Genomic DNA, 24,694 nt, shown 5'->3' on the forward strand with positions numbered 1-24,694 from the left:
AAGTAAGATGGCGTACACCCTGTCCTAAATTCAAAATAACTGCCATAAATGTCTAGATGAGACTATACTACTATAATACTGGAGATAATATCGATGTTAGCCTGTTTAATAGCTAAAATCTATGTTAGCCTGTTGGAGAAGCTAACAGCCAGCTAAACACTGGCTCCTCTGGTCTGCGATTTTGCAGGGAATCAGACCTGGTGTCAGGCACAACAAAAGAAAGATATCAAATCTTTCTTGCTGATGGTCTCATTTGCTTCTGTAGGTCATAAAGAGGCATCAGTATTAAATTAGGCAGTTAAAAACTCCTTAATTGGGTCTGTATTTTATATAATTCACTCATTAAACAAAAGCAGCTGTAATAATCAGCTCTCTTCTACCTCGTTGTGTGACTATCCACGTCGCCACCAGCTAGTAACCAGTCATAGTACTCTGTCAAAAGCTATCACATGCTCCTTCTGACTGATGATTGTCACTGCAAAGTCAAAACAGCCCCTCCGCCGTACCGACGGCACTGGAAATGACAGAAGATGTGACTCGTCGATGGAGGAACGACTCGACTCGATCAATTGTGACACGACGCCGTGCAGAAGAGTCATCAGTGAGTTTACAACAGTTCACTCAGGCGTTTGGTTTTAAGAAAACATTTATTCACATTGATATCGGTACATTGTTTGAGTGCATTTTTTTACATACATGTAGGTAAAATCTCTTTGTGTGTATTCGTCCTCGTGTGCCTTCTCACAAGCATGCTCAAAGTGTTAAAATTCATATTATCGTGAATGCAGTTTGGTTTTCTCATGTACTAAAAGAAACATCGTCAGTTCTTCAATTTCACTTGAATACTTATTATTTTTTGTACAATTTCCCCTTTTCATTTAAGAGAGAAAGAACCCAAACAAACAGGAAAAACGAAGAAAAAGAAAAGAAAGAAAAAACCCAAATGCGAGATCAGGTCTTAGCAGCAGACGGACACAAGTAATATATCGAGCGTATGAACACATAGCATTCTCACACTAACAGTTAGTGTCTCACATTCTACTAATCTACACTACAACACTATCTCACATTGCGGAGGAGTTTCCTCCCCCCTCCATAATTTATCCCCCTCTTCCTGTTATCTCCTGCGCTTTTGTCCATGTCCTCCTTTACATGTCCTCTCGCTCACGCTCCTCTTTATTCCTGGACGTTGAGGATCTGTGAGGACAGTCCTTGGTGCCAGTTCTTCAGCTTGGCGAAGCGAGGCCCCTTCACCTCTGACTCGAACTTATCTCTAATGGCGTGGGAGGCAGGAAAAGGTCGTTACATCAGGTCGTATTTGAGATTTTAAGTAAGACAAGATCGTTGGTACCACGCTCATGTTTGTACAGTAAAGAGGAAGCTATTGCCAGCAGCTAAATAGCTTAGCTTAGCACACAGAGTGGAAGGGTACAGCCTAGTTGTAGGTTTCTCCAAACCACAGATGTAGATTAAAGGTGCAATACGTAAGACTTGAATTCATACAGTAGTAGTATATCACCAAAATAACTGCTAACTGCTGCTAACTATATTCTTTTTATACATCTATGACCCTAGCTTTTGTAGCTTGTTAGCTCAGTTAGCCGTGCAGCTAGCCAGACCACCACGACGGAATTGGTGTTTACACAGCTAGCACAGGAGCTATGGACGGCTAGCTGGTTAGCATGCTAACTTCAGTAGATATCACATCTACGCAAAACACAAACGTCTTTGACATGATGTCAAAACTCTTCACGTTCACGATTTTGGTTAATTTTTGAATGTTTTGAACTCTTAACTCTTACGTATTGCACCTTTAAGTTTGTACGTTGCGTTACGCATCATATTATCATTTCTAATATGTGTCATGCTGCGTCCACATTATAATAATATTAGGCTTTTTGGGAGCAGCCAGGTAAACTTAGAGGTATTTAACTACAAATCAGATCTCTCACTTTTTCCCATCTTACCTCGACCTCTGCAAGGCTTCCTCATCTGGGTCTTGCACTGTATGGAGAGAAATGAACAAGAGGACTCGGTAAGGACTCACTCATGAAGAAGATCAACAGAGAGGGTAAGAAAGAAATAAAGAGTCGGTGTACTGACGGTATTCGGTGCCAGTGATGTGGGCCAGCATCCTGAAGCTCTTGGACTGCAGGTTGGCAGCACGACGAGCCCATTCAGACATATCCTGGGGTGTCTCTCCGGGCCTGATCACTGCCTGGTAAACTGGAGACGCACAGTCTACCACAGGGTCCTTGACAGGCAGAGCGCCGCTGCAGGGCAGAGAGATACTGTTAGAACTCTGAGTGTGCAGCATGTGCTGGATATAAAGCCCACAAATGTAATAGATTGATCGTAATGTACTAAATGCCCAGAGTGAACTATAATTACAACTGAAGAGATGTTAATGTCATATCTGTGTGTATTTATTGTGTCTACCTCAAAAAATGTTGGTGAAAAAGGTTCTCTGCTTTCTAATTTTCATCAAATAAGTGTAAAATCTTGTCGGTATCTAACGTTTGGTTTCCTCCACACGATCAAGTCAATCAGTTAAAGATAAAGTGATCCTCTTGTTTGCAGGTTCTGTAGAGGACGAGGCCGAGAGGGTTTATCACTAATAGTCTGGTGTACAAATAATCAGAAATGTGGTTTTATTGTCATTTTAATTGTTTTTAATAGTATATATAGTATAATATACCGACAAGTGAGGGAGGACTGAAACTGCAGAGATCAGAAAGAAAGAAAAAGAAAGAAAGAAAGAAAGAAAGGAAAGAAAGAAAGAAAAAGAAAAAGAAAGAAAGAAAGAAAGAAAGAAAAAGAAAGAAAAAAAGCACCAAAAATAAAATAAAAAAATAAATGTAGCCATTAATTAATACATAAAATGAGACATAAATAGATATTTCTGCTTTAATTTGCCTTTAATTCATTTACTTTTCGACTTAATTTGCCATTGAATTCATTAATTACTTTATTTTTAAATGTATTTATTTTTGATTTTATTTATGATTTTGGCAGTTTCCAGTCGTCCATATAAGTAGTAAAAAATTGCTGCACCTTTGCAAGCTACAACATCACTGATGCTTAAATATTGATGCATCAATAATTACGATCAAATTATTCTGCACCATGAGAACTTTTACTTTTGGTATTTTAAGTAAATTTTGATGCTAATACTTTTCTTCTTTTTACAGTTTTATTTGAATAAAAGACTCAAACACTTCTTTCATCACTTCTTGTAGGGTGAGCACAAGTTGTATGCATGACTAAGTAATAAATTATAAGCTTTAACTTTAGTTTTTTCTGTAATTACAACCTTTATGTAATCAGATTTTATTTCATTATGGGCAGTTATTACATTAAGATCAATTATTGCATTTGTGTGTCTTTACACACAGTCTGTTTGTTCATCGTTGTGTCGTCCCACAGGTCCACGTCGGAGGAGGAGCCTGTATGTTCTGTAGTGGTCCAGTAGATAAATAGATGGAGTGAGTTTACACAGCAACATGACTGGAAAATGAACTTTTTTAGAATTTTTTAATAAGTGTTAGAACAAGGGAGTCAGTACCGATCGGGCAGAACCCGTTTGAAAACCTGTGATTGGATACTCAGAACATTCCCATGCCATGACATCAGGTTCCCGAGGCTGTGACGATGCCATAGGCTGCTTTATCGAGAGGAGGACTCCAAGAAATCAAAGTAATAAATTAAAAAACACCGTTAAACACTCTCACACTTTGGTCAAAGTACTTCTAAGTACTTCCACACACGTAACCGAGTCCACGATGGCCTTCTGGTTAGTGAGTTTGTCCATCAGACACCTTGTTTTTGACACAAAACACCTCAGAAATACAGGAAAGAGTTAAAAAAACAGACGCTTTTAAAGTATTTTAGGTGGGATTTTAGTTGATGAGACACGTGGAGCGATGCACAAGCTGTTATGAAATCGTGTGACAAAAGGAGACACGTAACGAGGAAGAGGCGGGATGGAAAAAGGAAGCGCCGCTGTACTTACGCCAAGGGGGAGCCCGCCTCCTCACTGAGGTCACGACCAGGAAGGAAGGATGGGGAGGGATGGGTGGAGGACGGCACAGGTGTGGTTGGTTGTTTTTTTTGTGGATGGAATGAGGAAAGGAAAGTGGGTGAAGGAGGAGTACGAACACAGACAACATGGAAAAGCCCCGGGCATACAAGAGTAGACATCCTGAGTGGTCGCAGCGAAGGCTAAAGGTCGGCTCGTACGTCCAAATGCTGCTTTTTAAGTAAAGATTGGTCCATTCAAATGTGTTTTTGCCAAGGATCTGAGATATTCAACTTCTCCTCATACGTATGGAAGAAAAAGAGGGAAAAGTTCTAAGTTAGATGTTTAGTTAGAGTTCAGTTATATAAGCAGTTGTTACAAAAATGGCTCCTTTTATATAAAACTGTCAGGAAATATAATTGAACAGCCTCCCCTGACAAAGAAATTACTTTTTTAAAATGGTGGGTGGATGAGCGTTGGGGGGTCTCAGACTCCGACCTCATTATTTCTAAAAATCCAGCTGATCTTTTATCGCTGCAGAAACTGAACCGATTCAAACTGCTCGCTGTACTTTCAGATTTCCACAAAGAACAATCTTCAGCTTCAGCTTACTTTGGCGGAGCGCTGTCGTTTAATGTGTCTTTACTGAAATGCTTCTTAGAAGTCACAGTTGACTTCTTCCTCAAGGTTTTACGTAAACTTACCTTAAACTTCTTAAAATATGAAATGACTCAGGAGAGTTTAACTCTTGGAAGTGTCAGGAATAAACATCTTTATTTGGACTGTATTTTTTTTGTGGATATCTCAAAGCCTTGGCAAATAAAACAACAAATCCATCTGCATTGTTCGATACCGTTAGCAGTAAGTGAGGAAGTATGTTTTTTTTTTAGCAATTTGGGTGAACCAACCCTTTAATTTCTCAACACGCCAGCCGTTTGATCAGTGTGATGTGATGCCAAGTGTGTGAGTGGAGAGAGAGAGAGCATTAATAGACTAGAGAGGGGATCAGCTGGGCTGTATGACCTCACCTGTCGTGTCCCTTAGCCTGCGACTGCCCTGCAATGGCGTCCATGATGGCGTCCTGTGAGTACATGCTGATTGGTGTGTTGTACTGGGCGTGAACAATGGTGGCCTTTCCGCCCGGACCCTTCACCTCAATGGGCTTGTGGGTGGACAGGGCCGAGTCTTTCAGAGCTATGGGGTTGAAGCTGGGGGTGTACTCCACACTGTCAGTGTCGGGGGTCGGAGGTCAGAGGTGGGGAGGTATCAGGTGCAGGGGATGGAGATGAGAGGTTAGCAGGTGAGGGAGAGGAGAGGGGAAAGAAACGACAGAGAAATCACCAAAGTGAAGGAAGGAATCTGGGTCAACATGTAGTAAAACTACTGACAGACAGGCAGGGCTGTTGTACCGCTCAATTACTGCTTTTAGAGAGACTCAAAGTGTGAACACTCAACCGGAAAGACCAAATACACCTCACACCACAAGGAGCTGTGTCCCGGGTCCAAACTAAAGAAAAATATGAATCAAAGATGTCACCAAACAGAAGTTTTCAAAAAATGTAATCATTAGGAGGCACGTTATTTCCCCTGATAAGGCATGAAAGAGAATATAATTAAAAAACAGAATTAATAGCATAAAATTCAGAGTGACAAGTTAAATTTTGTTTCCAAATTTGAAGACAGTTTTTTAAAAGATTATTTTTCAGTGTTTGATTCTGGGACACAGCACATCTTGTCAAACATCAAGGTTCGTCCATCACAACTTCAACACTACAGTCCAATGACTGCAAGCTTTTACTTATTGTAAACACAATGAGTGAAGCTGACATATCGGTCCAAAGAAACCCAAACATGCTAATATTTAAAACAAACAGGTCAGGCCAGACGACTACTCACAAAGAAACACACACGGACTGTTTTGCCATCACACAGAAATATACTGAAAATCCGTTCATATTCACAAAGTGAATATGGAAGCACAAGAGGACCAGCAGAGGTGGAAAACACATGGTGATATAAATGTGGACTATGAGTTCAACATTAAAACTTAAGAAAAAGTAAGCAGTATTAAAAGTATAAGGTGGTCCCTGCTGCACATGTACTGCTCGTTACTTGACAGATATTTTGCAAAATAATTCATTAAGAGTTCATAAAATTAACCTAAAATAACTGCAATGACATGGAGTACTATGACTTGAGCAAATACAGAGTAACATACATATTAACACAGTCACCTGAGCTGGCATGGACTCCACAAGTCCACAAATGTTCAACCCCATTGAACATCACAAGAAACTCCGTGGATCACTGTCAAACCATGCTGGGAAACATGAGTCATCAGGTTTTATACGAACTTGTGGAGTCCATGCCAGTTTCAGTACATGCTGTCATTTGGTCAGAATAGGGAGATACCAAATACTAAGATTTAATAATGATTTTCTGAAAATCATGGACATTTTTCAGAGATTAAACTTTTCACTCCAATTGTTAAACTTATATGAAGCATTCTCAGACATTTTGACCGTCCTGTAAATGTAGTGAGGTATAATGTACATATACAAGTACATGATACTTTCCACTTCTGGGGACCAGATGCTGTTAATAGCATGTCTTGGATTTTCAGCCACCAGTTATTATTACCCGAAGAAACAAACGACCAACACACTCAATAAGCTGTTGCAGTTATGTTGAAGCTCCAGTTCAACTTCATGAGATCAAAATCACGAGAGACAAACACGAATACGCTGTCTACGGATGTATACTTCATGCACATTATATACAGAGAAATACAACAATACTGACTTTGCAGCTGTGTTTGCGATAACCTGAAAAAGTGACGCACAGACGGACAGAGACAGAGAAAAAAGAGAAGGTGATGAATCACCACAGGTATTTTGGTGATAACAATGGCAGCGTGTGTTTGTAGGAAACTATCCTGCTACAGGGCTGTGCTGTAATCCCTTGTACAGGTTAGAATAGCAGCTGTTTGTCATCAGTGGGATATTTCCCAGCTTCCCCTGCATCATCAGGAGTGACTGACAAGAGCACAAGTGTCTCAATCACATGACACAGGACGAGGACACATTTAGCACAGAACAGCCACAAATACACACGACTACACAAACACAACACCTGATCCACTTATGTCAAGACTGCGGCTGATGCATTTAGACAAAAGCGAGCTGACAGCGGATGTGCGGTGGCACCGCGCTTCAAAGGTTGCGTACGGTGTAGCTATGTAAGGTATTTACTTTTTATCGCTTTTATCAAGTTTTGTGTCCAGCAGATCCTGTTGAACCAGTTGTGTGGTCAACAAATGCCATTAAAATAACGATTTATGATCTACGAAACTTACACGAAATATCTTTCCTCCAACCATAAACTAACTTTGAAGAAAACAACGGAAAGTAAAAGCAATGAAATCAGTTTTACTTGAAAAAACCCCCTCAATTATTATTATTAAAGGTTCAGTGTGTAGGATTTAATGGCATCTAGCTTTGAGGTTCAGAATGCAACCAACTGAATACACCTCGCTTCAATATTAAAGTCTCATTCTAAGGTATGGAAAACAACAATTCTCAGTTTCAGATGATTAATCGCTAATGAAAACCATTTTTTTAAAATTATAATCCATAATTGTGAATAGTATATTCAATTTCTGCTGATAGATCCCCTGAATCCTGCACACTTTGCCTTTAAATCATTATGTTTTGGTCGCATTCGTGCCGACAAAGGCCGAAAAAGGGCCGCTAAAGAACAAGCGATCTTCCTAAATGGGCTGGAAACGCTTGCCAGGCCAAAATTGGAAATTTACAGTATCTTGTGCGTCACATTTGTATTAAATTATTCCTTTATTCCAATCACAATGCAAGAAATCATAGAGTTTGACTATTTAAAGGGTTTAAATCATAAACTAGCAAGTAATTTCTGTCTGGTTTAATCAACTCTAGTGTGCAGCACTATCAATTCTCGACCGTGGAGGTCGGACAGAAGCAGTACGTTAATGTTAAATCATTCCCGAAGGCTAATCAGGTTCAACCTATGTGCTACCTTTCTCTGCTCTTGCTGTAAGTGTCAGTGTGTTCGGTTCCTCTGCAGTAAAGGGCAGAGCTACACATAAATCAGCTGGCAGATTGGTCCGTACAGTACAGGGATGCGTTCAGGGGGTACAGTATTTTAAAGTGGAACGTGCTCTGAGGTGACTCACACGTGAGACATCTCCCCACAGAGAACGGGGGGGAGCTATCTCAGGTTTGGCGAGGGGGCATCCAGGGGATTCAGGACGATGGCGTGTAACCAGAGCGGAACATTCCATGACCATCAACAGCTGCTCTCTCTGTGTGTGTGTGTGTGTGTGTGTGTGTGTGTGTGTGTGTGTGTGTGTGCGTGTGCGTGTGCCAGAGCCTCCATGAGGTGGGGCCCCCGGCATGATACGGCCGCCATCGTCCTGCGATCAGCCGGAGCACGTTTTCCGACACCTGACTTACCCTCGGCTACAGAGGGGGAACGCATCAGCGAGCACTGATACTGGACGTGAGATCGTGCCCTTTATTAACACCTATCAAGTATTCCATGACTGAGGCGTCACCCTAACTCTAAACTAACACCGTGCCACTGGGGACGGTTCACTCAATGGCCACTCAATGGTTTGACTCATGAACTCAGTGAGTACATCTAGTTTGGCACTTGAGCCCGGACAAAGGTGACCAAAGCCTTTTTGATTCATACTTCAAAAATAAGTGTAATATCAATGGTGCTTTTGTATTTTTATTATTGTCAGAAAATCCCCAAACCAGCAGGCAACTGATCCAACTAACAAGCATTGTTTGTGTTATTAAAGTCTGATTTTATTATGTTGTGACACGTTCCTTCATTGTGATGAACGGGAGCACCGTGGTTTATTTTTAGTCCATCTCAAACACACCGTCCTGCTGCCAAGAGCACCAAATTTGCGCGACTGAAAGTAGTCCTCAACTACTACCTCTGTTTGAATGCTTCTTTAGGAAATTACTGGACCTTCAAAAAAATGTATGTCTCCAGTAACAAGTGGGTAGAGAAGTCAGAGATTATTGATAGATGGATCATTTATTGACGGTTTCAATAGAAGACAATAAGTGTTTGCTTTCCCCCCCCTTGGTCCATCAGTAAGTTTCTGTTTTGGCCGTACAAGTGAAAAAATTGGGCACCTATGTTACAGATCTAACAATTAATCAAGTAGTCAATAAAATCATTGTTAGCTGCAGCCCAAGGATATAACATTTTTTTCAAAAAACAGCAGAAAGTGTATAGTTTGAAATCATTGTGACTGAGAGCCACGCCGACCCTTCTGTAGCAACAAATCATCACCTTCTTGTAACCTCGCCAACAAATAAAAAAACACCAAAAAAGCTTTGCAAGCAAGTCTGTGGTTTTCCGGGCAAAAACAGGATTTAAAACTCTGTCCCGGGCATTTTGCATTTGCGACAGCTGGAAGATAAAAAGCCTCAAAGAGGGAAATCAGTCAGCTGAAGCAGCAAAAAGACTTCCTGAAAAAGATTTTTTGCAACATCATCCCCCTGGCTTCATTTTGATTTCGCAGTAAAAGAGTCGGGATCATTCAGAAGAACTGAGCTCATTCATATCCTCGTCTAACCGCTGTCCACTTTTACCTCACTTTATTTTGAACCACATGGCATTTGAGTCATTCGAGCGGAGCGTTGAGGACGGTCGACCTTTAGTAGAGTGCCTGAGATCAGCCTGTGTCAAACATCCCTACATGACCCTGTAGTCTGATCACCTGCCGTCCTGTTACGTGGAGTCCAGCCAGGTACATACAGTATGTTTGTGTGTACGCTCCAGAAATAGTGCCACGTGTGGGAGGGATGAATGCTGGGAAAGTTCTGAGCATACTTTCTCATCACGGTCCTGTTAATGTGAGGTTAAATGGGGACAGTGCTTCATTCCTCCAGAGTGGAAAGCAGTGCTGTTGCTACATTTGTTAAGTCAGGTTTGTGGGTTTTCTGGGGTTTCCCCTGAAGGAGTTAAATCTTCTCTAAGCGTTACATAACTGGAGGTTATTTGTCACTTTGGCAACCTACCCCAGCGACGAAACTCCCCTGGAAGCTGCCGGCCCCTCTCCTAACTTTCCCTGCATCAGCACCATTTCTCTGAGAGTTTCAGGAGAGTAAAGGCCGATTGGGGAATTGTACTGCCCCAGCCGGCCGGCTGGAGATGATGCTGAGGAGGCAGGAGCTCTGACCGGAGTCGACGGGAGCTCTGGATCTCTTTTAGAGACTCGGACGAGATTCCTTTTGGAGAACGCTTCATCTAACTCCTTAAAAAGACGAGAAGGGGTCAAGGTAGAATGTTTGAAAAGAAAGTGACATGAGAGTGAAGGTGTCAGCTTGTTTTGTCTTCGTCTGTCTCTTTCATTTGGTTGATGGTTTTGGTTGTCTGACCTCTGACCCCTGCTCAGGGCTCCCTGCAGTTGCACTGTGAATATCTGACACTAGAGGGCAGCAGGACACTGTCTTATTCTCTCAGTATGACAAGAGGACAAAACAAATATCACAGACATACATACAAACATGAATAATTATACAGATATACATGATGTGTTTGCATGGATTGTGTTGGGGTTGTTTTGATTTGTCTCTTCTTGCTGTAGGTGTGTTGGTACCTTCTGGTGGGGGATGACTGGCATGGGTGAGTCCATCCTTGGAGTTGCTGTGGGAACTGGTGCAGGGCGTCTTGATCTAAGGATAAAATAATGAAATATAACTTTAAAATATGCTATCACTTTACATTTTTAAGAAATTTACCCCAAAACGGGAAAAAAAACAGCTATTAATAAATCATGACCACAATGAAAGCAACGCCTGTGGCCATGTTCCAGTCCAGTCACCATGGCAAAATGTTGGCAGTTGATGTTTCTGCAAACCACTGATGTGTTCACATTTGTTCGTGTCATAGGCTACGTACCATACTGATTTCTACAATATTTGTCACATCACGTTAAATGTTTATGACCTGATTCTCACATGTGGAGGTGGAGGGGGTGGTGCTGCACTGTAGTTACAGGGGAGAAGGTTGCCAGGATCTGTAAGTGTGAAACCACTGGATATATTTGACGAGGGACCACAGCGTGTCAACAATTATTAGCAGGACAACACTGGATATTTCAATGGAGACCTCGGGACAGTTTCCAGCAACAAAAACACATATTTTTGATGAGAAGTCAGGACATCTCCAGTCGTGTTTGTGTCAACAAAAACAGATATTTTTTGACTAGAAGTCAGGACATCTGTCGCGTTTTTGTGGCAACGAAAACCAGATATTTTTTGATGACAAGTCAGGACGTTTGTGCCAACAACAACATATTTTTGATGAGAAGTCAGGACATCTCTTGTGTGTTTGTGCCAACAAAAACAGATTTTTTTTGACGAGAAGTCAGGACGTCTCCAGTCGTTTTTGTGCCAACAAATACAGATATTTTTTCATGACAAGTCAGGACATCTCTACTGTGTCAAAACATAAAATAAAAAGTTTTACTTCAAGCATAAAGAAATGTAAAGTTTGAACTTATCTGTGGTTTTGCATAAACATATGTAACTTTTATTCTGAAGAACTAAAGTCATATACTGATTTGTGTTTTTCCAGCTTAAATTAGCTTCTGCATCATCTACTAAAATGTTGCTTTGGTGTAAGTGTGCTGGTTATTTACTTCAGCATGGTGAGTGCCAGTTTGTTGGTGGCACACTTGATCTTGTTCTGGGCCTCCAGGTGCGTCATCCCCTCGGTGCTGACCCCGTCGATGGCTGAGATGATGTCGCCCTGGGCCAGGCTGCCCCCCACCGCCTTGCTGCCCGGAGTTATCTATGGAGGGGGTCAACGGAGAAGGTCACGCTCGCGGCACTGACAAAAAATTCCTCAGGGAAACACGCACAAACTTAAAAAACATATGCAGTTACACAAACATATGCATTACAGATTGGGCGGATATTTATGAATGCTGGGTTCATTGTGGGAAAAAAAGAAAATTGAATTAGTTTGTTCATTTGACAGTTTCATTTTTTTCCTCTTGAGATGTAGCGTCTCGCTCCACACGGTTATTTATGCTGTGTGTGTGTGTTGCAGCTCAGTAAATAAGCCTTAAAGGTAGAGAGGAGATAAGCTGATGAAGCTGAATAAACTAATCCATCAGCTCTGCAGATGAAGGGCTGGATAACATTTCTGTGTTGAGTTGATCAACAGAGTGGAACCACATTTTATCTAAGAGTCTAATCAGTCTCCTCTGCTGCATATTAAGTCTCTCCAGCACTGAAATGAGTAAAAGCAGCAGGATTTATGATAACAAAGCCATGATGAGTGCAGGACAGGGATCTAAGTTGTAGCTCAAACTGTTTTTAAATATGTACAGCAAATATTAGACTCTCCAAAGTACAGTAGCACAGCCTTGTCCGAAAGTGTGAGGTTTTCCCCTGTATTTCTGTATCTACAAGTCCAATAACGACTGTTTGTGGAAGCTTTGGGCATTTCAGGTGGATGCTGAAGAGGTTCCTGATCCACCTGTTTGTTTCAGCCATCAGCCGTGGGAAATATTCACGTAACCGTTGTTTATTTGTAGTGTTTTAACAGTTTAAGTAACCTCATCGTGGATGACGTGTGCACGCGTGGCATGGAGATGACTACCTAGTCGTTTGAAACAAAAATACTGCAGAAAAGTATTTTAATCCCAATTCTGGAGTATCTTGATAGTGTTATCCACCTTGTTGCTAGCCCCTAGCTAGCTGATGGGACTCCCTAAAAACTTGGTATTTTGCCTGGATGGGATTGCAGGCTTCAGCGTGCTCCTTGACTGTCTCAGCCAGCGGCCTGAGTGCACTTTGTTTTACCAATAATTTGTGTATTTGACCTCATCTGTGTGCATGGAAGGTGAGATTGTACCGTGTATGGTTGTTCGGGTGATTTCATGAGGAGATTTCTGCTGGTAAACCTTTTGGAAAGATATGTCTTTACGTGATATGGTATAAAAAATGCTCGGTTACAAAAACAGTTGTGTGATAAGCTGGCAGAGTTTGTGTGATGAGAGTTTTGTTTCATGACTTTTTACTATAAGATTTAGTGAATTTATTGTTTTTATTTGAAACAATATTTCCACTTTTCAGTCGTAGTTTGGTCAGATGTAATAAAAATACTTTCATGTTCTGGATTTAAATGATTAAATCAGGATTTACTTTTGGTTTTATAGGGACAGGACAGGACGAACAATGATTTCATGTTTCAAGTGAAGAGACACCCAATGTGAGCCAACGAGAACGTGCATCAGGTCCACAACACTCGATGTAAGGTGCCGCCCCCCGTGCAAAATACCACGTTTTCAGGGATTTCCCTTGACCGATACCAGCATTTTCCTAAAGCCTCCCTACAGCGATTGGTACGGTGCATCCTTCATTCATGAAAATTTAGCTTAGCAGCTTCATCGAGTCAATACTGCTCAGCTCACCGACACGTTTTTCAACTTTCAGTCACATTTTGACCTTCAGCCGAATCCTCTTTCTCCTGGTTTTTACCACAAAGCCCGACTTAAACTCCACAGAGAGGAGGTTTAAGCGGTCCCAGAGGCCTGGGGCATACAGTATTGGGTCTAAGCTTACAGTCAACTCGTTAAAGAGTTAAAAATAAGCAGCGCTGTTGATGCCTGCCTGGCTTCACTGCGATTGACCCCGCTGAGCCCCCCCCCAAACACACACACACACACACACCTGCTACTGACATTCACACACAAAATCTTTTTCTTTCTGTTTACATCAAATAGAAATCCACATTTTTACCTACAGCATCACCACTTTACATAACATAATGTTCTCTCTACTCTTGTCCTTTAATTTTCTTTTTTGAATTACAGCTATTATGCCGCTGTGTGTCGAAGTGTGTGTGTGGGCGGAAAGCAGAGTTGCAGGAGGAGGCAGGAGAATTATTTCTGCACGGCTGCCTCCGAGTAATCAAACACACATGCAGAGACGTGACACCGTCCTAACGCTCTGCCTCACGTGTTTTCCTATGCATCAAACGCTTCGGACAAAACAGACGAGAGACAGGAAATGGATGCGAAGACTTGAATCCTCGAAAATTGGATGTTAATGAAAGAGCAACACTGGGAGTTTTCTTTGCTTCCAAGTTTTATACCTCAACACGTGTCTTATCAACATGGCAGCCAATCACCAGAGAGCTGTTTTCCATCCATTCACCTTTAAGACAGCATGTACATCCGCCTTTATTTCATCCCGCGAATAGTCACGTAAGAAATCACAGGGCAGCAGATAAACAGCTCGCTGTGTCACATATTTAATGGCCAGTGCTTCAACTTGGCGAACAACACGTAATGAACACGGCCCTCATTCCTCTTTCTTTTCTTAGCAAGAGCAGACAGAAATCCAAACCGTGGCGGTGTTACGTCAAACTGTAATGGCACCCCGAGTTGTCAGGCTGCAGTGTTTTATGTTAACCTGTCAGATCCCGACATGACCACAGGATGAACACAAATCCAATGATACAATGTCACGCTGGCTGCGGATCAAAGCTTCCCCCCCGGCTGCCTGAGACCGGGATCAGAAGACAATAAACTAACAGATTCCTGCAGCTGTGAATCAATATAACGCAGGCTGAGCATCAATCAGGACTGAGGAATGATGGAGCTGGAGCTCTGCTCAGGTGAGCCTCATCTCCTCCTGAATCTATCAAATCCTCCATCCGTCCGCTCGCCTCGCAACGACGAGTCGCGTCCAAAAGGTGAAACTGAAGCGGACCATAAGCGAGCAATAAAGCTTACTAAAGGTAACACAAGCTGCCCGTCAGTCCCCTCACGTCTCTCCCGTCCCCCCACCTCTCTCTCTCTCTCTCCATCCATCCATCCATCCATCCACCTCTCCTCCAGCGCTATTTAAAGGAAACGCTGTAAATACACCAGCAGTCCTGCCAGACAGAGACGCCAAGTCTGTGCTGCAGAAGTTAAAACAAATTCATTTGCAGTTTGTGGACACTTTTTCTTAAATGTATGTGCACACTGTAAAATCAACTTTCTACATCTACCGTGTACTGATGGTTGAGGATGCTTTAATGCATAAATAAGTTCTTATCATAACCTAATTTTATCTAATAAATCATCTTGTCTGCTTTTATTTGCGACAGCAGCAACAAGTCTTAAACTCTGCAGAGGTGGAATAAGTTCTCAACTCTTAAATAAAAGTATTGTAGAAATACTCTAGTAAAAGTAGTGCATTTGAATGTTTTACTTTATAAAAGTACTAAACTATTAATATCAAAATATTCTTAAAGTACCAAAATACATAGTACTCAGTGTGCAGAATGACATATTACAAAAAAATTGTGTGTTATATAATTATATTGTAATTTTTGATACATTAATGTCTTTGACTTTATGCAGTTTATCTGTTGGTACACTGTAAATTTTAATAGTCAACTTTACTTGTTGGATCGAGGTTGTACAAGCTTAAAAGTTTTAACAACTTAAAATATTAGTTTGCTTCACTTGGTAATTTTGAGGTAATTGGTTTCCTTGTTTTTATAAAAAAAATTTAAGTAGAGTCACTGTCAGATTTTACAGTGTAGCTTGTGAGTTTCTCCTCTGGGATCAATAAAGTTTTATCTTAATGTGAAAAAAGTAATGAGTACATTAAGTTGTCAAGTAAACTCTGAATTATTCGCTGCCGATTTTAAAAGTTGACTTTAGTTTAAAAAGAAAAAGTCATGAAACAGAAAACCTCAGAATGATCAAGTAAAGACTTTTACATTTAAGTTGTACGAGTTAAAAAGTTTTAAAAACTTAAAATTATTCGTCTACTTTACTTTGAGGTAATCGGTTTCCATGACTGTTTTGAGATTTTACAGTATGGTGGCGCAGAAGTGTGTAGTGCAAGTACCTCAAAACTGTACTTAAGCTAAATATTTGAGTAAATGTACTTAGTTACTTTCCACCATTGCCTGAAGTAAAGTAATTTCTTGTGATTTCAAGATTTCCTGATGTAATCGAAGATCAAGAAAACTAACAGCCGGTTAAAAGTCGACGAACGCGGCACAAACTCGACTCCAGTGAAACTATTCCAGCCTTTCAAGTGCTGCTCTATTCTAGAAATCTCTCTGGAGATTACATGTGAGCCTCCCTGTCATCATCGCGCACAGCAACATTACATAATCACTGCTCACACACACACATATCACACCTGCGCACGCACGTATCGTACGCACATACAGTATGCACATGCGTCCATACAAGCTTGATGAAGTTTGAACATGCAACGAGATACTGTCAAACCAGGTGAGAGGGTGGTTTTCGGGAGAAAGTTTTCAGATATCCGGGCGGTGTGAAGGAGTGAATTTTACAGTCGGAGGTCGTGACACGATCTGCTCCACTTCGAGAAGTTACACTGCAAAAACTCAAAATCTTACCAAGTATATTTGTCAAAATATCTCATTAATATAAGACACAGTTACCATGAGACTTGTTTTAAGCCCGTTTTTACTTGTTATAACCTTTTACGATCAGGTTTTCACAGGTGTCTTAATTTTGCTTCTGAAGCAGCATTCTTTCCAGCGATGATGTCACCTCAACGTCTGAAAAAACTCCAGTTTGCAATCAAATTTATGTTTTTACTGAGACACCTTCACGTATTTTAACCTGCAAGTCACCGAAATGTCGCTTACTTGGATGCTCGAGCTGGAAAATGTGACAGAAATGAAGCTTTTTGACGTCGGTGTTTACATTTTTGTGCATTGTGTATGCTTTTCTTAAAGGTCGATATGCTTTGCTCTGATTTGTGTGCCACCTCGTCAATGTCACATATTCTTAATATCTTAGATGCTTTGACACGACAAAATGTCAGCCTGTGAGGGCAGCTCTGTCCTTACCCTGGAGATGGTGAGTGGCATGTTGAAGTCCTTCCCTCCTTGTAGTCTGAAGCCCCATGGAGCGGGGCCGTTCAGAGTCACTGTGTACGTACTCATCTTCGGTTAAACGTCAACACTCCTCCTGCTAACAAACTCCCGCTGGCTGTGTGGTTTCTCCTCCTGCTCGGCGTGCCCTAGTCCTCACGTCCTCCCCTGCTATCCTTTCGTCCCGCCTCGGTTGCTCGCTTCTCCTCCAGCAGCCCTACAGTCTCTCCACGTCTGCTCCCAGCTCTCAGGACAAACACCCTTGGGTAGGTGGTGGTGGAGGTGGTGGTGGTGGGTGGGTCAGGTGCTGTGGAGCGTCTGTGACACAAACACACAAGTGGAGGCACACACACACACACACACACAAACACAGATGCACATGAAAGAGACTGGAGGGTCAAGCTGAGCCACAACAAAACCTACCTTGAAGTCAAAGACTCAGATTTAACAAAGTGCAAACTCAAAAATCAACTTTAAACTTAATTTTGAGATAGAGAGGAGTTCCTTGCCTGCAGAGTTGCCGAGGGTGAGGGACACACAGCCTAAGAATAGCCGAGGTGAGCAGAGACACAGGGGCCCTGGCCCCTTAAAAGGCCTGTAACACGAAGCCCCAGAATGCTTCACTGTCGATTCACATCGCCAATATAGACCCCTCTGACTGCAACACATTCTCCCTCTCTCTCCCTCCCTCTCTTAGCGCTATCACTTCATGCTGCTCGCACCCCATTATCCGTAATCAGTGTTTGTGCACTGATGTCAGTTGCTTTTCAGTCTCGCAGCCTTTCGTTCTGCCCGACTAAAGGAAACAACAAATTACCCAGCGCCGATTCCCGAGAAACACCCCCCCCACTCCCGCTGAGCTGCCGGCTCTGTGTTTGTGTGTTTGTGATACGGATACAATTCAATTAGCACACAGCTGTTAGCGTTGTGGTGACAGACTTGGGTGTTTTTTTTTTTTAAATCGCGTCCTGATATTTTTGTGAATATAAGTCACACACACACCTTGAAACTGAGATGTTCGTGCACATTATTCTAAATATCGAAAAAGACACAGGAGATAGTCTCTGAGCCAATTAATCAATCAAGGCAGCACCGACGGCTAGGCCATCATTCGACTATAACATCCAGATTATCGAGCCTGTTCTCATAAGAAAAACAACCACATAGGGCAAAAATGAAAGCAGCATGTGTTTGTTGTTGGGTGGCGACCCCTGGTGGCTGTTGTAATTACTACAGCTGCAAAGGAGGAAGTGAGGAGAAGAAGTATAAAGAGTAAAAAGTCTGTAAATGGAGGTCGAGGATGGATGTCGGGTTAAACAAGCGCAGGACTTTCATTCAGGAGACTGCTGTTGGTCTCCAGCAACGGTCGTGTTGTTTTGGGAGATGCTGACAATCTTGTTTGTTTACGTAAAAGGATTAAGAACTTCTGGGGCCTCGTCATCTCATTGGCTGTTTGATGCATCAGTCATTTGGAGGCTGGCGTGTGAGTGGCTCAGGAGAGAGTCACATAAAGACACACACTCATAAAAGCACATGGTGGAGTATTCTTCCCAGCAATGATGTGACGGATAACAAGCATGATTACGCACCAGTCAGTGATCCTTGTCGCCCTTTCTTTGTGTGTACATCACACGATTGCATATGCGCACGCACGCACGCACGCACACACACACACACACACACAGTGGCCATTAGAGAGCCTGCAGCCCGGCTAATGTAGTATGAGCTCACACAGATTGCTAAGAGATTGGATGCACTGTGACACAGAGAGGTCAGACGAAGACGGAGACAGAAGAAGAAAATTGTTCACCGAAATCAAATACTGAACAAAAGACAACAACAAAAGTCTGTGTTTGTCTGGAGGTGAAGAGCTGACGTAGCCGTGGAAGCAGCAACATATGTCGGAGATTGACGGAAAAAATCCAGCAGAACAACACAAGAAACCCAAAACTGTCTCCCCTTTCTTAACATTATCTCTTCTCTTCTGTTGTTCTGTTACATTCAGTTTTAAAACTACAGTATTTCTCATTGTTCAACATATTTGATATGATTATTTGTTTCCAATTATTTGTTTCTGTTTCATTATTATTCGTTACTTTTTGTTGACTCTCCAGTGGTAGAATGTAACTAAATGCATTTACTTAAACACTGAAGCCTGCAGATTTGAGTTTCTCCTAATTTACTTGAGTATTTCTATTTAGTATTTTATTTTGGACTTCATACTTCACAACATTTCAGAGGGAAATATTGCACGTATGTTAAGATCGCATTTATCTACAGAAATCAAATCAAATGACAGTACAAGCAACTGCCACAGTAAAATGCTGCTTAGATTTAAAGTGGCATGTCCTTGCACAGTGAGTACTACAACCCTACTTTTAGTTTGCTAAGGAGAATTTCACCATTACAGTAATGCTACTTTTATTATTACTCACTAATTATACCTACATTAAACCTTTAAAAACATGCTTTGGCAATAAATTACATTTATATCAATAAAATAAAACTGAATCTGAGAGTGAGACAAAATTCAGACGCTAATGGACGGGAATGACTGAATAATCTCTTTGCATCTTTCTCCACTTACACTTTCTATTCATGCAAACAGAGTACCGACTCTCACCTCTGCAGGGCGCCATAGTTCTGCAGCGAGGCCTTATCAGGTCAAACAGCATGCAGGACAAATGTCCTTTTGCTCCCTGACATGTTGGACGGATTTGACCTCCGCTAATGCCACTCTGTTATCTGACATCAGGATGTTCCAGCTGTTATCTGCTGTGCTGGAATGGATCTACTCCGTTCAGGGAAACTGACCTAATGATTTATGAAAATATCGGCCAGTTGACACTGATGGAAATATGATGCATCAGAGTCTGCAGTATCCACAATCATTATGGTGCTGCGTACTGATGTGTGTGCGTGAATTTACATGTTCAAGATTAATTTCTTTATGGTCAGCGTGCAAAACAACAAAAACAGCAAAGCAAATCTCTGAGCTACGTAGTGCAGAATATAAGATAATAGTAATAAATAATAATAGTAAAGTAGCAATAAACAAATGAAATAAAATATGTAACTTTCTGCATGTGTTTATACAATAATCTGCTTTAGATCCAGCATATTGTCCGATTGCTAGTGATGCACGTAGGGCAACGTGCATGTAGACAATATGCTACATCTATTACAGATTATTGTATGTGTGTGGCAACACGAGGGCTATTACCATGTTATGTACCAAATACCAACAACGCCACCTTGGGTTAGGGCCCAAGGACCCGTACTAAAGGTCAATTATTACCTACGAAAAAGGACACTCCGGTTCGTTCACTCAGGGAGGGCAGGAGACGGAGTTCACTGATCACGTATACAAACTTTTATTGTTTAAAATACACAAGGTTTGGCACCAAACAGAAAAAAAGGAGAAAGGAGCCCAGCTGGAGAAAAAAAGGAGGGATTCAGGCTGAGGCTGACCAGCTGGAGGAGGGGTTGTGACAGGGGAGATGACATCCAAAGAAAAAGGAGAACACCCCACTCACAGCAAAAAGGTGACGTGCAACAAAGAAAATCTTGAACGGGGATCACACAACACACAAGGGATCACCACCACCAACACCGTCAGCCTTCAGCACTAGGGGAAGAGGAAAAACACAATTAGGAGGGCCCACAATCCAAAGAAAAACAAACAATATTTTATAATTTGTGCCAACAAACTATAGATAATTAATAAACTGAAAAAAAATATTGAATTACTCATAAATCAATCAACCAAGACAAGAAATCAAGAGTCTCTGGCCAGAGATCAACCCAAGGATTAACCCTAACTAATTTAAACACAAATAATAAAGAAAACTAATTACAATAAACTCCCCAAAATAAACAAATTACCCCAACAAAAACAATCAACACAACACAACACAATAAAGACGCAAGTTGGGCTGCCCAACGCTGCTCCAGGGCTCCAAGCTCAGCCGATGTCAGGTGGCTGAGCGGGTTATTGTCTGTGAAGACAATGCATTTGTGGCCAAGCAAGTATTCGCGAAATTTATCCGCCATAGCCCATTTTAACGCCAGAAACTCGAGCTTCATGGAGCTATAATTGGCGGGGTTGCGTTTAGTTGGCCTTAAGCTTCGGCTGGCGAAAGCTATGGGCCGCACCTTTCCTTCTCGCTCTTGGGAGAGCACTGCACCCAGGCCTCCATGGCTTACGTCGACTTCCAAAATAAAAAGGGAAAAGTCAGCGTATGCCAGCACGGGGGTGGTGGTAAGCTTAGATTTTAAGGCCTCAAAGCTCTGCTGATGTTCCCGTCCATTTTTCCACCACTTGTTGTTCAGACTGTCTAGACTTGGACCCCACAAGTTCAGCTACAAGGCGATGTAGAGGGGCAGCCAACTTGGCAAAGCCCTCCACAAAGCGACGATAGTAACTCGCGAACCCGAGGAAGGACCGCAGCGCCAAGATGGTGGTGGGGGGCTGCCAGTTGGCTACCACCTCAACCTTGCTTGGATCGGTGGAAACACCTTCGATCGAAATGATGTGGCCCAAATAACGCACCTCTTGCTGAAAGAAAGAACACTTTGACAACTTCGTCTTTAGACCTTCGTGTTGTAACCGCTGCAGCACCACTTCCAGCCTCTCAAGATGTTGTTGAAAGGTGGAGGAGAAGACCACAATGTCATCCAGGTACAAAAGCAACGACTGACATTGTTGATCTCCAAAAACCCGCTGCATGAGTCGCTGGAAAGTGCTGGGTGCATTACACAACCCGAAGGGCATGCGGTTCCATTCGAAGAGTCCGAAAGGAGTGCAAAACGCTGTCTTGGGTCGGTCGGCCTCTGCCACCGGGACTTGATTGTACCCGCTGGCTAAATCCATAGTGGAAAACCAGCAGGCTCCTGTGAGTGCATCCAGCGATTCCTCGATCCGAGGAAGAGGAAATGCGTCTTTTCGGGTCTTGTTGTTAAGCTGCCGGTAGTCTACACACAAGCGCAGGCTACCATCCTTCTTCTTAACTAACAATTGGTGAAGCAAACGGACTGCAGCTTTCCCTGATGACCTGCGCACCAAGCAGCTGGTTAATGTGATGTGAGTGTCATCCAGAAGCAGGATTTCATGCGCTATCAGGTTGGTGCACCCCAGGTCGCTGTTGTGGGAGGAAAAGACAGAAGCATATTTCCAAAGAAGAAGTCGGGCTTCCTTCTGTTCGTCAGCTGACAAAACAGATAGGTCAACCGCATCTATTTGGTCTTGCAGCGTAGGAACTACAGCCTGGGATGCAATGGTGGCCAGGAAAGATGGAACCTCCTTAACACCAGAAGGTAAGCTCACCACACAGACCTCATGCAAAGCACTAACCTCTGTACGAGGGTAAAGCAACACATCAGCAGTTCCCACATTTACAACAGGTATGTACACAGTACCTCCCTCAACTCGAACCAGTGCTGGGGATGCGAGCAGTCCAGCAGGAAGGCCCCGATCCAAGGGCTCAAAGAGCGTGATAGTCCCAGAGTACTGGGCAGAACAGGTGGTTGGAACAAACTGCATAGTGCCACCAAAGATACGGCAAGCTTTCTTGCCTCGCAACTTAACCTTGCTAATGACATCAGAAGAGGAAGTCAGAGAGGCTTGATGGCATCTCTGCAATGCCTGCACCACAGACTTTGGTGCTTCAGTGACGGTGGGCAGATTAAACAGGGCAGAGTCATGTTGCTCAAACAAGGTGCTGTAGCATCTTCGTAAAATGTTCATCCCCAAGACACCCGGGGCAGGAAGAGAAGCATCAGCTGGGGGGGTCCTTGACCACCAGTAGCCCACACCTTGGGGCAAAGTCCTACCACAAAGCTCGACTTCAAGTTCCAAGTAGCCGAGGTATGGGATGGGCAATCCATTGGCTGCTTGAAGCTGAAGCCAATGGCAAGACTGAAGTTTATCTTGGTCCCAAGTCGCGAAGTGTTGCCAGAAGAAGCTTTCTCTGATAGTGGACACCATGGACCCAGTGTCCACTAAGCAAGGAACCGTTACTCCCCCCATAACCATGTCCATGTGTGGACAAGCGCTGATTAGCTTAGCCTCTCTCCCATCCCCCAACGTGACAAGTGAGCCAGTAGCAGCTTCCCTCGAACTTTGGCTCCGCATTTCAACGGGCGCTAGTTTCCCAAATGCTGAGCTGGATCCCGCCGAGAGGCTGGCCGAGAAGAAGCGGTCACTGAAGGTTGAGGAGGGACACGCTCTCCTCCTCCACTGAGTTTATCCTGCCAACAACGGCAAGTTTGTGGCAACACGAGGGTTATTACCATGTTATGTACCAAATACCAACAACGCCACCTTGGGTTAGGGCCCAAGGACCCGTACTAAAGGTCAATTATTACCTACGAAAAAGGACACTCAGGTTCGTTCACTCAGGGAGGGCAGGAGACGGAGTTCACCGATCACGTATACAAACTTTTATTGTTTAAAATACACAAGGTTTGGCACCAAACAGAAGAAAAGGAGAAAGTAGCCCAGCTGGAGAAAAAAAGGGGGGATTCAGGCTGAGGCTTACCAGCTGGAGGAGGGGTTGTGACAGGGGAGATAACATCCAAAAGAAAGGAGAACACCCCACTCACAGCAAAAAGGTGACGTGCAACAAAGAAAATCTTGAACGGGGATCACCACCACCCAGGGGAACCACCACCAACACCGCTTTCAGCACTAGGGGAAGAGGAAAAACACAATTAGGAGGGCCCACAATCCAAAGAAAAACAATATTTTATAATTTGTGCCAACAAACTATAGATAATTAATAAACTGAAAAAAAATATTGAATTAATCATAAAATCAATCAACCAAGACAAGAAATCAAGAGTCTCTGGCCAGAGATCAACTCAAGGATTAACCCTAACTAATTTAAACACAAATAATAAAGAAAACTAATTACAATAAACTCCCCAAAATAAACAAATTACCCCAACAAAAACAATAAACACCCAAACTACTGAAAGATTACCAAAAGAAATTCAACCATTAAACAGAAGATAAAGTAAATAATAACACCAAACCTCGGCAGATTGCCTTTACACACACACACACACACACACACACACACACACACACACACACACACACACACACACACAGGCAGAACAGCAGCGGTAGTGACGTGGCAGCGGCCAGGTAGCCGTGATTGCGCAGCAGCGCTTCCTTAGCTTAGTTAGCTTTAGCATCCATAACTCCGGTATCAGTCCGGGTGTATTGGCGTCCCATCCAAAGAGGGAGAGGGGTGAAGACAATCACACAGCGGGGGGAAGACAGCCACCATGCATGCAGCACACGACCAGCAGACTGTCAGAGGGAGAGGTGCGGAAGGGGAGCTTAGCACCTGGCTACGCAATAAACAGAAGTACGTCACAACTCACCAATGCTCCGGTCGGCGGCGGCAAACACGCCAAATGATCGCCTCGACCGCAGTGGAAACGCCGGATCTATTAAAGAGTCACGGTTTGATTTACATGAAACACGGACTAATGTACACAAACAGCATGGCAGCGTGCGCCTACCTGTGCTCGGATGCTAGCGGCGAGTACCAAGACCCGGAAGTGGACGGGCCAAGGAGGCAGGAAGCGAGAGGTCGGGAGGAGGAGCACGGCCTACCTTTATCCCCTCTGTCTGAGCAACGATTGGCTAATAAGCCAGAGGGGCGGTGGTGCAGCAAAACTAAGTTTGATATCACTACATGTGTAAATACATGTTTGTGCAGAACAAGATGGAGT

General features: G+C 42.8%; 1 protein-coding gene across 1 annotated transcript; it reads right to left on the reverse strand.

The window, feature by feature from the left end:
- Nucleotides 1–628: 628 nt before the first annotated feature.
- Nucleotides 629–24,524, reverse strand: ldb3b (LIM domain binding 3b). Its single transcript, XM_073489118.1, has 13 exons — nt 24,482–24,524; nt 24,341–24,406; nt 23,488–23,636; nt 20,420–20,576; nt 16,925–17,266; nt 11,721–11,872; nt 10,677–10,752; nt 6,821–6,843; nt 5,047–5,244; nt 4,013–4,036; nt 2,104–2,273; nt 1,968–2,004; nt 629–1,273 (listed from the first exon to the last, which is right to left on the reverse strand). Exons 5-13 carry the CDS (start codon nt 17,018–17,020, stop codon nt 1,177–1,179), a joined length of 873 nt encoding a protein of 290 aa, XP_073345219.1. The 5' UTR covers nt 17,021–17,266; nt 20,420–20,576; nt 23,488–23,636; nt 24,341–24,406; nt 24,482–24,524; the 3' UTR covers nt 629–1,176.
- Nucleotides 24,525–24,694: the final 170 nt, after the last annotated feature.

Source organism: Pagrus major, chromosome 20 (assembly GCF_040436345.1).
Source record: "Pagrus major chromosome 20, Pma_NU_1.0".
Taxonomy (NCBI): domain Eukaryota; kingdom Metazoa; phylum Chordata; class Actinopteri; order Spariformes; family Sparidae; genus Pagrus; species Pagrus major.